Genomic DNA, 17996 nt, shown 5'->3' with positions numbered 1-17996 from the left:
AACCTAGAGTTTGTACCAAGTTAAGGTATCACTTTAAAGTGAGGGCAGAATGAAGACATTTTCAGAGGAAAAACGGCATTTATTTCTAAGAGACTTTTATTGAAAAAATGTCTAAATGATGTCTTCGAGAAATTGAAAATTGAACCCAGGGCGAAGGGGTGAAATGCAAAAAAGTATGGAGAGCAAAGAAATTGAATTATAGTTTTCAAACCAGGTGATGTAAAAAAGGAAATAAAACAATCAATAGAAAGCAAGGGAATAAGGGTAGGAAAGGAGCAAATAAAAGGTATTGTAAATGGAAAATACAAAATGAGATAGAAGAAATAATCAATCTCTAAAAGAGGTAAATGGGGTAAACTTACTAGTTAAAAGACACATTGTCAGTTATATTCTTTTTAACAGGACATAAAACTTACAGGACACCAAAAGGTGATGGTAAAATAAGGGGGAGTGATATGCAAGTGAAAAACAACAAAAAGAAAGCTGGTGTAGCTGTATTACTGTCAAAGGGGGGAAACAGGCCTACAGTCAAAAGCACTGTTAATCAGGATAAATAGAATTGTTAAATAATGATAAATGGAAAAGTTTGCAAAGAGGTTATAACCATCATGAACCACTATGCATCTAGAAACACAGCCTCAAAATATTTAAAGCAGGAATTTACTAGCTTACAAAGAAAAGTTGGCAAATCACAGTCATAGTAGAATTTTATATGCCATTTTAAGTAATTAATAAATCCAGCAGACAAAACATTAGTAAGAAAATAGAATATTTAGACAACACAAGGAACATGTAGAGAACCCTATAGCTACTCTATTCAAGCATACATGGAGTCTTTCCCAAAATAACAGCATATTATGCTGTAATGCAAATCTCAACAAATAACAAAGACTAAGTGGCATATAACCCATGTTGTATGACCAAAATATAAGTTGTCAACTATTGATAGAGCAGTTTTTTTTAAATTATAAGAGAATACTATGAACAACTTTACACAATAAATATGGAAAAAAATCAAATAAATAATTTTCTAGGAAAAAAAAGTTTTAATTTGCCCAAACACCTGAGAAGATGTAGCAAACCTAAGTAGGCTAAGGAAATTGAAACAGCACTCAAAAATCTGCAACCCTCCCCTCAAAAAATCAACTCCAGAATGTTTTAAAGATGAGGTCACCATACTTTCAAGGAATAGATAATAAAATTTTTACAAATCACTTCATAGAATAAAAAACTGAGAATTATTCAATTAATTCCATGAGGGCAGTATAATTTTGATACTAAAACTGAACAAAGACAATACAGGTAAGAAAAATCATAGGTCAGTCTTACTTTGAGTGGATATGCAAATATCCAAAATTAAGTATTGGTAAACTAAAACTAACAAAACTTTTTTTCTTAAATAAAACAAAAGACAAAACTATGATTAAATAGTATTGAATGTAAGAAAGCATTATAAATTTTATTACTATGATTTACCACATTACTACATTTAAAAACTAAGAAGCTTGTCTTAGCATATGCAGAAAAATCATTTGGGAATTAAAGGAGGGACTTTATTGTACAAGACTGTCAAAGAAAAGCTGACATAAGCTGAAACAAATAACAAGGCTTCCTAGGTTGTGAGCCACAGGAGCCAACTCTAGTCAATTTAGGTTTAAAAATGTGATTTACTTAAAGGATACGAGGATACTCACAGGATTAAACGCATGCCTGAAGTACAGTCTTGTAAAGATCAATAATCAGTGGCTCTAATTGTCCCATGGAATCAACATTCTCATCCTTGCAGTACTACTCTGGCCATTTTCATCACTCTGCTCACAGTTCAAATTCCAGGGACGAAGTCTTCCACTGGCTTATCTTGTGACATATTTCATCGCTTGATCAGGGTGCCTTAATTGACTGTTTCATCAGATCATACACCAAAGGAGAGAAGTGAGGATATCAGGATGATGTTATTTATCAAAAGCAGATAAAATAAATGCTAAGTAAGAGCACCTAGAAAGAACTGAACAGCATGTTCAAAGGCCCTAAGATGTGAACAAGACTAGCATTCTTGAGGGTAGGGAAGTCAGTACTAATCCAAGAAGAAGATAATGACCAGGACCAAAGCTAAGGCAGTAGAGATGGAAAGGAGTGGTTAAAATGAAGATACATTTTGAAGTTCAAATAATCATGTAATAGGGAAAGACAAATCTGACTCTATATTAGATCTGTTTCTTTTACTTTAACCTTTGTATTCTATTGCTTGTTAATCACAAAAGGGATGTTGCCTTTAAGCTTAAATTACACATAATGGCCCATCTCTAGGAATCCTGCCTCCCAGGTAATGAGCATTAAGCTAAACTACCTTTGTTTAGCTCACAGGAAACATTCTAACCAGGCCTACCCATGAATGGCTGCAGGAGGGAAGAAATTAAGACCTCCTCTCTAGAGTCTGGCTGGAACCAGGACTTTACCCTCTCCTCTTTCAGTATAAAGGAATCCTGAATTAAAACTCAGGGAAGATGATTCTCTAGGACATTAGTCCACCAAATTCTCAGACTGCTGTCTTTCCCAATAAAGTCATTATTTCTTGTCCCAACACCTCGTCTCCCAGTTTATTAGCCTGTTGTGCAGTGAGCAGAATGAGTTTGGACTTGTTAATAAAGATTTGCTGATGGATGTGGAAGATGAGGAAAGAAAAGAATTAACGATGACTGCCAGTTCTCTGGCTTGAGCAGCTGGGTGAGCGGTGGTACCATTCATAACATAGTGAAACCTGGGTGATGAAGAAAGAGAAAAATTTGGAGGGAAAAAAGCACAAGTTCACTTTTGTACATGTTAAGACTGAAATATCCAAATGGAGATGTCCAAGAGGCATCTGGATATAAAGAGGAGTGATTATAACAGGAGATATAAATTTAGCAATTTTCATTGTAAAAGTAGCATTAAATACACAGCAATGTATGAGATCATTTACAAATAGCCTTCTTTGCAGCATTTTAATAAAACTACTAAACTAGTATTTAGAGCTAGCCTTTAGTCAAACAGGGGGCCACCTACATATTATGTTCTGAGAAATGCTTGGCTCCTGCTTCCCAATTTTTTTCCCATATGGAACCCTGGTACAATGGCATCTTAAACCCCTACACTAATTATTTTCCTTAGATTCAGAAAGAAGGGCAGATATTGGAGATCTAATTGTCAGCCATTGACATCTCATTTTTCATAAATTCTCCCATCCCCTGCTACTCTCTTGCAAATTGCAAGATCAAATACATTTTTCAGGCATAGAAGGAAACTCTACAGAACAGAAAAGACTAAACAGAAAAGACGAAAACACAGAAGATCTGAAATGGCACTCTCCTGATCTGTGGCGCTTTGATGAAAATGTGAAAGTTTCCTCCACAATTCAAACACAACAGAGAACACAAAACAACAGCATGTGCGAGCAGGAGGAAAGATGCAACAAGCATGATGTGTTTGATTTTACCAAATGGGGCAGCAGTTAAAATTAGAATTTAATTTAAAAGTTCTGTATTGATACAAATCATTCCAAATAACACAATGGTACTTAAACAGTACTTTAATTAGCCTACTGTTTGTTCTGTTTCAGTTAAGTTGACAATAAGCCGTTTTATAACTGCTATTTCCCCCAACACTGCTTACTTTCCTAATTGTAGATTTCTTTTCTGTTCACTGCTTGTTATTTCCTGTTTCAGGCATGAATTTATTTGAGCCATCAATCACACAATTTCACTTCCTTGAAAGAGGCTTTGCATCTGGTGATGAGCTCTACAGTCTGGAAACTCTCCCGGCTTCCATCCTGATTATAGTTAAGGCTTATCAACCTTGGCAATTTAATGAAATGCATCCACCCCTAGTTTGTTCATTTCCAAAAATAAAGATGTGGAGGAACTGCTGAATTACACTTGCATGTGTTCAAATGATCAAATTAAAGTGCTAGGTATGTTAGCAATAATAACAAGTTAATGGAAAAAAGACATACATTGTATGAGAATTGCCAGAACTGGTTGCTATTTTTAGCCTTTCCCATCTTTACTTACAATCACTCCCTCTCTGTCTTATCCTCCCTATAATCATTTCACTTTTTATCATTGACCTCTTCATATTCAGTGCTAAGTAAAAATTTTAATTAGGGAAACTTTATTCTCAAACCTTTCCAGTCTTTCTCTTTGACATTGTTGTTTTCCATATCCAACTTTCTATCCCCAGGAGATCAGTGCTCTCAAAATATTCCCAGATTTTTCCTTGTTCCCCCTGCTCCCCTTGCTAATAACCATAACAATAGCAGCAGCAGCAGCAGCAAAAATACTGTACTAAGCTCTTCTATACATCATTTTATTAATCCTTGGGACGACCTCAGGTCTTACTATTGTGTTTGTTTTTACAGATCAGGAAACTATGGTTCAAACAAATTAAATAACTCATCTAGACGAATGCAGCTGGTGAGAAATGAAATAGATTTCTTGGGTTTTGGAACTGGGATCTGAATGCAAGTCCATCCATATCAGAACCTGAGCTCTGAAACAAAATGATAAACAATGAATAGCCAGTATAACGAGAGAGAGAGCTCAAGTTGGAGGCAAATGACTCTCCTGTATGATCTGGGGCAAGTAATGCAATCTCTTATTCCTAGATTTCATCACATTCTATCTATGCATGGTTGTCCTACTTGAAGAGAACCCCTTATCTGAGCCTATCCTTTGCTCTGCTCTCCAACACCTCTCCAACGCCTAAAGTTTACCTGTCTTAGATCTCCAAATCTCTGCTTCCAGCTAACTGTTGTTTAGAAAACTTTTAAACAAATGAATACAGGAGTATTAGCCTTGTTAGAGACACATGTTTTCTAGGGTAGCTTCCAAAACCACAATACCGTAAATGAAAGTATAATTTTAGATACTGAAATGAATGAGTGAAAAACTTAAGTGTAAAATGACTATAACTCAATAAAAAAAAGTTTTAAAAAATTTTTTAAATGAAAAAAGAAAAAGAAAAAGAAAAAGAGAAACTTAAGTGGTCAAGAGAAGTCTTTCTAATATCCCTCAACTATGACACCATATAGACCAGTGCGTATCACACTGTTACACCTGGGCATGTGTTAAAATGCAGATTCTGGGTCAGTAGATGTGCGATAGAGCCTGAGATCCTATAGTTCCAGCAAGTACCCAAGTGATACTGATGCTGCTGATAACCAGACCAAACCTGTAAATCATCCATTCCTTTTACAGTCAAGTCCATCTTCTTTAATCTTTGATTCTTTTCCTGTTTTTCTTTGCTACATAGCAAGTTCGAGAAACTATAAGGTCTGATTTTTCAGTTTCCTCTTTGTATGACCCAAGATGATAACCCTTACTTTCTTCCAAGATCTGCTCTGCACTTAGGAAGATGTATCACATTTAACTAAATATATCTAGGTGTTTTTAGGATTGAGATCCAAACCTGCAAGATTGTTTTTCCAGTTAAAATAAAAATAACAATAAATTACTTTTTTAAAAAGCTAAAACTGTACCTTAAAAGAATCAGGAAATATGAGGACATGAAGAATATTGAGAATTAAGAATCCTACTTTCTTTTTTTCAAACTTGTTTTTATTCTCAAAAACCTGGCCTCTTGCAACTTAAGGTCCAGGCTGGCACTACAGACAGATGCTTTCTATGAAAGCCTTTTCATTAGCAAGAGCTACTCAAAGGTGGTAGCAATACAGTAAATCATCACACGTGTTCATATTCAAAACAAAAACTACTAGTTCTTCACTTTTCAGAGGTTGAGAAATGTGAAACTTTGTGGTCAAAATTAATTTGCATCTATTTATTTGCTAAAAAAATTATTTCTTAATAAATGTAACTTTAAAAACTCATGAACCTTAGGGAGGAGGGTATAGCTCAGTGGTAGAGCACATGCCTAGCATGCATGAGGTCCTGGGTTCAAGCCCCAGTACCTCCATTAAATAAAAAGATGAATAAACCTAATTACCTTCTCCCTAAAAAGAAGATTAATTTAAAAAAAACTCATGAATTTTAAACTGAAGGTAGCTCATCTTACTTTTATTAATCTACAAATGAAAAATGCTTATCAATACCAGTCATGTCACAATAGATCATTTTGCTTATATCTTACTTTTATCATTTTCAAGAAAATTAAGTAATGCAAGGTTGAAATCACTGTTTTGTAAGACTATTTGTAAGTAGAATTTTAAATAATCATTTTCTTTTGATTTTCTTTGTATTCAAATGAGAGGCAGTTGCATCAACTCTCTTTCTTTACAATTATTTGTTTAAAAATCTCCACATAGCTTCTATTTCTTTGCTATTTAAAGTATGGTCCAAAGAGTTTGTTAGAATTGAAAATCTCAGGCCCCATTTTAGTACTGCTCAGCCAGAACACATATATTAAGAGGATTATCAGGTAATTCAAATGCACATCTATGATTTCTTAGATGAAAAGAACAGAACTGAGTGGCAAATTTTAAAAGTTACAGTAATAAAAGCATAACTGTATATTAAAAGCAGATGCTATCCAGGGGGAAGGAAGTGGGAATAGATAAACTGGAAGTAAGAGATTTGTAGATACTACTATATATAAAATAGCTAAACAACATCTTTATACTCTGTAGCACAGGGAACCATATTCAATATCTTGTAGTAAACTATATTGAAAAAGAATATATGGATGTTCATGTAAGACTGAAGCATTATGCTGTACACCAGAAACTGACTATACTTCAATTTTTAAAAAATAATAATAAAAAAACAGATTCTATAAATTTTTCTCAGCATATCATCATTGAGCATTTTTTAACCCAAAGCAGATACTCTTAAGGTAATATTATTGTAAAAGACCACCAATCATTCAGCATTCTTTGATGTTGCTATTTACCATGTGACGTTAAATTCTATTTCTTATTATTTTGTCTGTATCTTATAACATGTATCAATATACCATAAATCATAAAACCTTTTAAAGTCAATTCAAATATGTAATTATTTCAGAGATATTAAAGGAACCTAAAGCAAAGGATTAAACAATAACAGGGAGAATACCATGACTTTAAGTACAGAAATAAGAATCAAGTTACTAATTTCCATCTTTGAAACATGTAAAAGACCAGAGGACTAAAATATTTATCACTGATTGTGACATAGTTGTTTCTTTTTTACCCTGGTCCACATCTTATAACATTACTGTTCTCTTTCTCTTTCTCCCTTGGTGTGTCATCTTTCTATTTACTTGTTTTCCCTGCTTATAACCTAATTCTTTCCTACCATTATTCCTAGCAAGCAATTCCTTCCCTATTTCTCTACATTTATTTTCTCTTACTTATTTTTCCATGCTTATTTCTTTATTTGACCATTCTCTTTAAACAAGTTTATTTATTTATTGCTTACTTAGCTATTTTCTTTTTCCCTTCCTGCTATTCCTTACCTACCCTTAAACCTTCCTCCATCCCCAACACATGCACACATTCACACTAGACTGGAAAGTCCAAGTCTTGTTCACTGCAATGATCCAGCACAGAGTAGTGCCTGGCACAAGGTAGGGCCTTGGTGTATATGTATTGAATGATAAAACTAATAAACAGTATATCTTCATTTGACATGAAACGTCTCTTCACTTCCATACCATTTATTTTGTTTGTATCTCTTTTCATACTTCATCCTGTAATACAGTTTCTGGTCCAGGTATTTCAGATAATTAACATCTTCCTTACTCATGGCAAATCCCTTAAGGTCACATTTAACACCAAATCTTCCAGAGACCTCTCATATACCATTGCATGTACAAACCACCCAAGTAGGCTAACTAAATTAATTAAAATTTTCTAGAAAATGAAAAAACAAAAAACAAAAAGGGTTTCTAGATGCTAAAGCAAACTATTCCTAGATTGCAAATAAGAGAATTTTCAAGACTAATTCTTATCATTTCAAGCTTTCCCCAGATTCCTAAGAGTTTTCAAGTCTAGTTATCATTTCACTGTTGTAAGACAATTTTTAATGACATCAATCTACAATAACCTATCTTGGTTATTCAGTCACTGTAAAGCCCTGAGCTAGGCCACTGGGCATATGAAGTGATTGAGACACTGTCCTGCCATCAGTAAGCTTCCAGTCTAATGGGGAAGGCTGACACTGATATAATAAATGGAATCTAAAAAGATTCTATAGTTAAAGAATGTATGATGCAGTGGAAGAATAGGTCAACTTTCCTGGGGAGACAAGAAGGCTTCTTCAAAGGACTGATCTGGGCTTTTGTTGATGTTGTTGCATTTTATTTCTAAATAAATACTGGAGTGGGTGAGGGAAGGTGAACAAGACACCAAAACATCATCAACTACATCCTATATTAATACTTTATATCAAAAGGCTGACAGCATAAGAAGATAGCTTTATGCTGTAACACTTGACAAATACAAGGTAAAAAGAATTAGCTTTGCAATGAAACTCTTTGCCCTTCTTGTGTTTTCCGTGTTCTCAAATTTCTTATGGTTGGAACTCAAACTCAGACTGGGAATCAGAAATAGAATTAATCAACAGGTTAACATTTACTGAGCACCTATCATGTGCCTCGCCTTCTGTGAAGTACTGCTAAGAATAAAAGGAAATGCAAGATGAGGGTTCTGTCCTAGGTCAAGAGGAATTTCAAGAAGAGAATAAGATTTACATACATGAAAAAAATGATCAGACATAATAGCATTAACCCAATAATATAATACTGGGAATTTCAGAGAAGACTCTTAGAATTAAGTTCCAGTAAAATGCTTACTCTTTAAGCTTGAGTAACGATGCTTAATATCTTTGTTCGTTTATTGAGGGGGTTTGAAATATTTTCCACCAACGCCAAGGGCAGTTGAAAGAGATAACAATGGTAAATTGTTCTAAATAACATAAAGGCAAAGACTAAAAGAAATACCAACTATATTGTGTTGTTTAGGGGCAGATTCCATTATGCAGAGATGGGAAGGGAAAACCACAGTCTACACATTCATCTCCCTGGTGCAAGTGGGTATTGTTCTGTACCCCTGTTGTGGCAGGATTAGAAATACCACCAGGGAGCAAGTACACAAAGTTGTTATGGAAACCAGAATGCTTCAGCGCACAGTTATTTACAGAGAACTTCCAGGATTATCACATTCAATAAAATCAACTCTGCTTTGCTTCACTCTGTGCCAGCGCATCCCAATCAAATATCTAGTTTGAAGGGTCCTTCAGGCAGCTGCATTTGGCTGCATATGGATTCAGGAATCAGTGGATGGTGGTCCCATCACTAAGTAAAATTTATATATGGCATTTTTGTATTACATGCTTGACACTTGTTCACACTTGCCCCAACTATTGTCAAGTTTGCTGGTTTCCGTAATATAGGAACAAGGTGGCTGTTGACTAATGCCATTGGCAGAGAAACATTTCCTCCAATGTAGCTGCTGTCTGTGTTACCTGATTCCGCGGTACTGCAACACTTCTCTCCACATTCTTTCTACTTGCGTTTAAGGCTAGACAGTGACAGCTGCCTCTGGCCAACATTTTCGTCTTTAATTGTGAATTGTGATTCTCTCAGCTATTGAACAAGATCTTTGAAAAAAGACTTTTCTTTCTTCCCCCCCTTTTTTTTTTTTTTGCAAAAATGAGGATTTTCATAGCCTTTGAGGGATCTTTTGAACCATTTGATGTTTCAGCAGATGAAACTGTGGAGGCTGTCAAGCTAATGATAAAGGTATGTACTTTGTCCCTGAGCCACTAAGATGTGTGTTAATTTTAACTATGTGGTGAAGTTTAAACTGTATGTGGGGTGGAGATACTATTGGGTACATTTTCAGCAAACAGGGAACTAAAACTATTTGAAAGTATCTGTTTGCTTACAGTTGGTTAGAAGATATTAACTATGGAGGTGTTGGGAAAATTCTCAGAAAAAAAGTTTAACTTCTCTTTATTTTGTAAATTGTGCACTGGCCAGATAGTATTATTGCAATTCTTCATAAAAGGACAAAAACAAGACACTAACTCTAGGCTATGTAAGTGGAGCGTGCCAGTTGTCAGATGGCTTGTTTGATGAGCAAGCAACTATAGAAAACCAAAGGATTTTGGAGGTAGAGAGCAGTTTTGGGCTACAGCCTCATTTTGCGTCTAGGGAAAATTGAAGCTCAGAGAGGTTGACCATTTAACCTAGGATCACAGAGCCAGAATAAGAAATAATTTGGGTGTAGTACTTTTCTTACAAATTTCTTGTAAATAGTCACCCTAAATGGGAAATTAAGACAAATATTTAGGTCCTGATCATCAAATGGTATTTAACTTGGAGATGATTATCCCCGTTTGCTAAGGAGCATTTACTGAATCACAGTTACATGATATTCAGTAAATTAATACAATCACTGAAATCTAGATCTTCTAACACAGAGGCTCTTAATCTTTATGTGTTGTAGATCCCTTAGCCGGTCTGGTGAAGCATATGGACTTCTTCTCAGAATGTCTTTAAATGCATAAAGTAAAATAAATACCCCAAAAAGGAAACCAGTTATATTGCAATACAATTTTCAAACATTAAAAAACAAATTTGTGATAGAGTGATGTAGGATTCCTTACTAACACATTAGCAAGTGTTTGCAGTGTATCTAATAACTATTACAATTTCTAAGGATATATATATATAAGTATAAATAATATTTTAAGATATCTGCAACAAGTACAATGTGATATGAAAATATCTGTAATTTCTATTAGTGACAAAGTCACCAGTACAGGTAACTACTGTTACTTTAGTTTGTTGCCTACATACATAAGGAAAATCCAATGTTATTTGAAGTTAATAAAAACCAAACATAGTTTTTTCCCACCTAAATTCCATCCATAAACCTTCAGGGATGTCTAAAGACTCCAACCTCTATCTAACACCTCTTTCTTCTGTCCCAAACAGTTTAAAAATACTCAGTGGAAAATTGTAAAAGAAAAGATAACACATTGCTGGTCTAGTAATATAGACATGTACCATTTTCACAATATGCTATTGATTTTCAAGGATTTTTTCCACATTCCTCTGTCTGAAGACGAACAAGGCAGGCGGTATCTGGAGCTGATGTATGCTGGAGCAACCCTAAAGGACAGCTGGAGTCTTACTGATGTTGGAGTATCTTTTTGTTCAACTCTCAAATGTTTCGTTAAGGTATGATGGTCAGAATAACATTTATCCAAGATGTCTACCTCATTTTGAATAAAGTTATGGCTAATTCAACCGAAGTAATTTCATAACTTAGGAAGCGGTTTTCTCTTCTTGCCTTTTCCTCTCTTCCACTTGTATAACTAGCCTTATGCACAATCTGTGCTGTAAGGGGAAATAAAGTGTGGAGACTGGTTAGAGTTCCTCTTGTTTACTCCTTATCTCCTTCCCTCCACTGTTCCCCTGGTTACCTTCCCCAAAACAGCCATCACAGAGCAACCCACAAACCAACACGGAAACAAGGCCAAAGGGAAGATCTGCAATACTGATGTGGGAGAAAGAAGATTAGGTCACTTCCGTGGGTTTACAGTGGATCAGGGAAATAAGGAAATGAAGAAATTCTCAGTAACAACAGGATGAAGGGGTAGTTTCAACATTCAGATCCACCAGCATAGCCATTCATGAATTAGGCACATACAATGGAGATGGCTGTTTCCATTTATGGTGTCCTTAATCAGTGGTGCTTAATTTGGGGTCCATGGCTAGACTTTAAGAACAAAACCCTAAAATTGCAAAAACATGTGAAGTTATGTACCTGGAGACTTTCTGGGTGGAGGATTCTTAACTTTTGTCAATTTCTTACAGAGAAAGGTGGCCTAAAGAGTATAAGAACTGCTCTTGAGGGTAGAAATATTAGTCGGTACCAGCTCTTTACCCCACATAAAAACATGAGCCCCAAGGAACTTAGTAAAGTACATATTCTCTGCTAAATGAGGCACTCATTTTCTTATATTTAGCATAAAAAAAGTTTATGGTAGCTAAAGTTAACTCTTTGTTTTCATATATTTCACTGATTGACAAAGTGGGAAGTCTATTTTTAAAAGAAATACTCTAAAATATTTATTATTAAATAGTGAAGTCACAGAAAAATAAACATTGTATGATCCCATTCATGTAAATAAAAAGACCATATTTGTGTGTCTTTAATGTTTGATAAGCATTTATTCATGTATATAATTTTTTAGTTTTTTTATTATGCATCTTTTGATAGATTTTTAAATTTTTTATTACAGTAACATTGGTTATAACACAAGTTTTATGTGTATAATATAACATTTCTACTTCTGTATACTCTACAGTGTGCTCCTCACTAGAAATTTAGTTTCAGTCCGTCACCATACAATTGACCCCCTTTACCCATTTTGCCCTTAGCCCCTCACCCCTTTCCATTGCTAACCACTACTTGGTTCCCTGTAGCTATGTGTTTGCTTTGGTTTGGTTTGGTTGGTTCATTTATTTCGTTTTGTTTGGTTTTCATAGTCCACATATGTGAAATCATAAGGTATTTGTCTTTCTCAGTCTGACTTACTTCACTTAGCATAAAACCCTCTAGGTCCAACCATGTTGACACAAATGGCAAGATTTAATCTTTTTATGGCTAAGTAGTCCCATTGTGTGTGTGTGTATATATATACACACACACATATATCTATACATATCCATATTATGTGTACCTCATTTATAGCATACATATATATCTTCTTTATCCATGCATACGTTGATTGACATGGTTAGTTTGTTTCCATATCTTGGCTATGGTAAATGATGCTGAAGTTAACATAGGGATGCATATATCTTTCTGAATTAGTGTTTTTGAATCTTTGGATAAATACCCAGAAATGGGATAGCTGGATAATATGGTAGGTCTCTTAACTTTTTTAGGACTCTCCATACTGTTTTCCACAGTGGCAGCACCAATTTACATTCCCAGTAACAGTGTATGCACGTTCCTTTTTCTCCACATTCTTGCCAACACTTGTTATTTCTTATCTTTTTGATAATAGCCATTCTAACAGGAGTGAGGCAATATCTCATTGTGTTTTCGGTTTGCATTTCCCTAGTAATTAGTGATGTTGAAGGTCTTTTCATGTGCCTGCTGGCAGTATGTATGTCTTATTTGGGAGAATGTCTATTTAGTCCCTCTGCCCATTTTTAAATTAAGTTGTTTGTTTTCTTTTACTGAGCTGTGTAAGTTCTTTATGTATTTTGGATATTTAAGATTTGCAAATACCTTCCACTATTTCATAGGTTGCTTTTCATTCTGTTGATGATTTCCTTTGCTGTGCAGAAGCTTTTTAGTTTGATGTAGTCTCGTTTGTTTATTTTTCCCTTTGTTTCTCCTCCCTGAGGAGACACATTTAGAAAGATATTGCTAAGATCGATGTCAAAGAGCATGCTGCCTATGTTTCCTTCTTTTGAGTTTTATGGTTTCAGGTCTTACATTTAAGTCTTTAACCTATTTTGTGTTGATTTTTGTGTATGGTATGAGATACTGATCTAGTTTCTTTTGTTCTTCCTCTTCTTCTTTATTTTTTTTTTCTCATATGTGGCCGTCCAGTTTTTCCAACAGCATTTATTGAAGAGACTATTCTTCTTTTTTTCATGGAGGTATTGGTGATCGAATCCAGGACCTCATGTAGGCTAAACACATGCTCTATTACTAAGCTATTACCACCCCCCTTGAAGAGACTGTTCTTTCTCTGTTGTATGTTCTTTGCTCCTTTGTTATAAATTAATAGTCCATATATGTATGAGTTCATTTTTCAGCTCTCGATTCTATTCCATTAATCTATATATCTGGTTTTTTTTGCCTATATCATGCTGTTTTGATTACTATAGCTTTGTAATACAGTTTAAAATCAGAGAGTGTGATACCTTCAGCTTTGTTCTTTTTTTCCTCAAAATTGCTTTGGCTATTCAGGGTCTTCTATGGTTTCATGTAAATTTTGGAATTTTTTTTGGTCTATTTCTGTGAAAAATGTCCTTGGAATTTTGATAGGGATTGCATTGAATCTGTGGATTGCTTTAGGTAATATGAACATTTTAACAATGTTGATTCTTCCAGTCAGTGGGCATGGACTCTCTTTCCATTTCTTTGTGTCTTCTTTGATTTCATTCAGGGTCTTACAGTTTTCAGTGTACAGGTCTTTCACTTCTTTGGTTAAATTTATTCCTAGGTACTTTATTCTTTTTGTAGTGATTACAAATGGGATTGTTTTCTTAATTTCACTTTACACTAGTTCATTTTGGTGTAAAGAAACACACAAATTTTTGAAAGTTGGTTTCGTACCTGCATCTTTGTTTATTATTTCTAATAGTTTTTTGACAGAGTCTTTAGGGGTTTCTCTATGTAAAATTATGTCATCCACAAATAGTGACAGTTTTATGTTTTCCTTTCCAATTTGGATGCCTTTTATTTATTTTTTGCTTCATTGCTCTGGCTATTACTTCCAATACTATGTTGAGTAAGAGTGGCAAGTGTGGACATCCTTGTCTTGTTCCTGATTTTAGGGGTATTATTTTTACATTCTTGAAAAATATCTAATTATCAAAAAAGGAAGTAAAAACAACTTTAATTTCCTCTGCTTTTCTCCCTCTGATACTCAGAAAATTACAGTATAATACTTTTTAAAGCATACTAAATTCCATGTCATTTCTTAAATGTCCTTTAAGTCTATATATATATATGTGTGTATGTGTGTACACATTTAAATACATACATATATATATTTATATAAATTTTAAATATATTTAAGTAATATTACATATATTTATATATATATTTAAGTGTGTGTATATATATATATATATATATATATATATATATATATATATACACACACACTTGTATATACATTTAAAAGTGTGTGTGTGTGTGTGTGTGTGTATGATGTGTTTTTGTTAGTATACAGACTAAATCCTCTAAAATTTCCTGGAATTCTTCAATGCTAATAATGATGTTCAAGACTTTTTTGTTGTTTGCTTACTTGGAGAGAGAGGTGTAAGATCAATACTAATATTTGAACTGGCTGAAAGAATCTAATTGAACCATAGCTATTCAGGGATGTAGATAAAGTGTGTTAAGAGTATGAATAGAATACTTCTACTTAACTAAGCACTGACTTAATTTTTATTATTTAAAATTTAAATTTTTTAACTAGGTAGTACATTCACATGGTGCTCAATTCAAATGATACAGAAGGATTTACATAAAAAGCCTCTCTCCTAACTCTGGCCCCCAGTTTCCCTCCACAGAGGCAATCTATGTTCATAGTTCTACTTATAAAAATATTTGATAAATCCCATCAATTAAGCATCATCTGTTACAGTGATGCAAGCTGCCTTTGCACTGAACTCTAATCTTTCCCTGGAGTTCTAAACTGCTAAAGATAAGAATAGAATGTAAAGGTAAAAGACTATTCAAGAGAGCCTTGGCAGAATATAATTACGAGTCACAGGACTGGCCAACACCTAGAGTTTAATTAAAAACTCAAATTCCATGGAACTCTTACTGATCTGAATTTTCACCTTCTCTGGTAGAATCATATTTAAAGAATTTCTTATCACTAGTTTTGGGCAGGAAAACAATATCTTGAATCTGAAGGAAGAGAATTACCTGCAAAAGCCATAATATTGGTTTCCATCCTATCTTACTTCCTGTTTAGATTAGATGATAAAACAGGCCTATTTCAAAAGTCTACACTATTTACTGTGCATATATGATAACAGTCCCATCTGGGCTTATAACAACAAAAGTACCTTATGAAAATATCCCATGCTTCAAAGAATGAAGTCATACCAGCTCTATACTGTTTGATCTATCTTAGGTAACTGAAGGCTGCCTCCTAAGTCATGCTATTGCTCTACTATATAATCAGATGTATACAAACTTAAGTAGTACCTTGCCTATCTAACTATGTTATCCATGCAATTAGTTCCACATTCTGAGAAACTAGTAAAGTTAGAGTCTCTTAATTTATTTGATCCAACTTAGAAATAGCATGATGTGAACCAAAAACTTGGCAAATAAGCACTTTTTCTCTTTAAAAAGATGCAAGTGGATACTATATGTCATGAAATAAATCCCAAATGTTTGGTTTCTTTAATGTGTTTATATTTTTGTGTGGGTTACAAGATTTTGCTTGTGTAGAAAGAGGGAAAGACATTAGATAAGTTAAGAGGTGTTCTATTTTAAATAGTCAATAGGCTTTCCAGTTTCCCTGCTAATTACACCTTCTTCTTTAAAAGTAATGTAGACATATTTGGAAAAGTGAATGAGGGGAATGACATAAGAACAGTGAGGAAAGAACACTGCTTTAATTTTTCCTTCTTTGGAAAAAAACTCCTGTAGAAACCATAGGAAATACTTTCTATGGCATGTATCTCCAAGTTCTATTAACACAGGTGTGAGTCTTGCCCACTCACTGCTGATGCTGTGGCCATGCTCCTGTAGACCATGGCATGAAGCATTGTAAAGCCTGGATCACTGTCCAGCAGGCAAAGGTGCTACCACATTTACCTCCTTCATTCTAATCTGTATAATTGTGGAAACTATTGCTTGAACTTTGTTCGTTGTTGTCATCCAGTGCCTAAAATAGTACTTGGCACATAGGCTCTCCATGGACATGTGTTGAAAAAATGAGTTAATAAAGCCTTGAGGGGTACCACATGAAAATTGACAAGAAGTTATATGATTGTCATCAGAAACGTCACAGCAAGGTATTGAGATGCATTTCAGGGTTCGGTTCCCTTACTGTGGCATCTCTCCTGCCCCTCTACCTTTGAGGCAAGGCGACCCTGTCCTAGCACTTTTCCTTATCTAGCATCAGGGTCCTTTGGTTGCAAGCAGCAGAAAAGCACCCTGGACAATTAAAGAAGAAAATGAATATCCAGCAAGGCTTTTTGTAGTTCACAGTCTTCATGGGAAGATTAGATAATCAGGCTGAGAGATTATGCAGCCAGAAATAATTTCTAAATCATGATCCACAACTAGTCCAGGAAGGCCACCACTGCAGCTGCCCCGGAGCCCTCAAAGGAGGCACTGGACGCAGCCGCTAGCCCTGCTGCTGGGCCAGGAGTGCTTCAGATCTGCCACTGCCAGGGAAGAGTCCCTGCGTCTGCTGCTTCTCTTCCTTCCTGGCTCCAATTCAAGGTGGAGGCAGATGGGGAGGCTTGATTAGGAGCACCCACGTCACACATCTGGGTCATCCAGCAAAGGAGACTGAGAAACAACCACCTGGCAAGCTGTGTTTTCTACAGGGTGAGCGGGACTCAATCTCTTTAACACTCCTGGTTTCTTTGCCTCCTATCAGCATACTTCTGCCAACCCAGGGCTGCAGTTACAACTTATAATCCTTTCTGGCATCCTTGGAATGTTGTTTTATGGTGGGAGATTGTGTGATTTGTGGTACATTAGGTAGATGTCTATTAGACAAATTGGAGAAGTTTGAACTATACGAGTAGGTCTAAAATTGATTCAAAATAATATACATTTCAGCTTTCAAAAGGCACTATTAATATATAAACTTGACTTCTAGGAGATACATAATATGCGAATTTAGATTTTAAACACAAAAACATATATAAGCTTGTTTCTTAAAAATGTGTAATTTATAAACTTACAAACAAAAACATGTTTCTATATAGAATGGCTATTTATTTTTTAAAGATAAGCTGTAAAGAATAGTAGATAAAGAATTTGGTGATGAAAGGTGTTTCAATTCAGTGCCCTAGACTCCAAGTATAACATCTCCAGGATAACTAACATACAAAAAGAGAAGTTTATGAGGTTAAGATATTGATGAAAACATCTCAACTTTAAGTCATTCACTTCAACAAAAACAAACATAATTTCTCCTTTTGGTCTACTCGGGAATAATAGTTGGGTCAAGTTTTTGCTTATTTGATGCTGCAACTCCAAAATAGCAAATTATTAAAAAAAAAACCAGAACTTGAAAAAAGTGAAAAAAGTATAGCAGTGTTCAAAACTTGCATTACCTTCTCTT

At 34.8% G+C, this 17996-nt stretch overlaps 1 protein-coding gene and 1 non-coding gene across 2 annotated transcripts in view; both read left to right on the top strand.

Annotated features, from left to right (window-relative positions):
• The first annotated feature begins 5873 nt into the window (after positions 1–5873).
• Positions 5874–5946, top strand: TRNAA-AGC (transfer RNA alanine (anticodon AGC)). Its single transcript has one exon. It is a non-coding gene; the product is annotated as a tRNA-Ala (tRNA).
• A 3665-nt stretch (positions 5947–9611) lies between these two features.
• Positions 9612–17996, top strand: part of ANKUB1 (ankyrin repeat and ubiquitin domain containing 1) — a 29011-nt gene continuing 20626 nt past the window's right edge. Inside the window, exons 1-2 of the mRNA XM_006202796.4 lie at positions 9612–9711; positions 11014–11157. Coding sequence (XP_006202858.2) covers positions 9622–9711; positions 11014–11157 — 234 coding nt within the window. The 5' untranslated portion in view covers positions 9612–9621. The remainder of the gene's footprint in view (positions 9712–11013; positions 11158–17996) is intronic.

This window comes from Vicugna pacos, chromosome 1 (genome assembly GCF_048564905.1).
Source record: "Vicugna pacos chromosome 1, VicPac4, whole genome shotgun sequence".
Taxonomy (NCBI): Eukaryota; Metazoa; Chordata; class Mammalia; order Artiodactyla; family Camelidae; genus Vicugna; species Vicugna pacos.
This window is presented reverse-complemented; position numbering and strand designations above follow the sequence as displayed.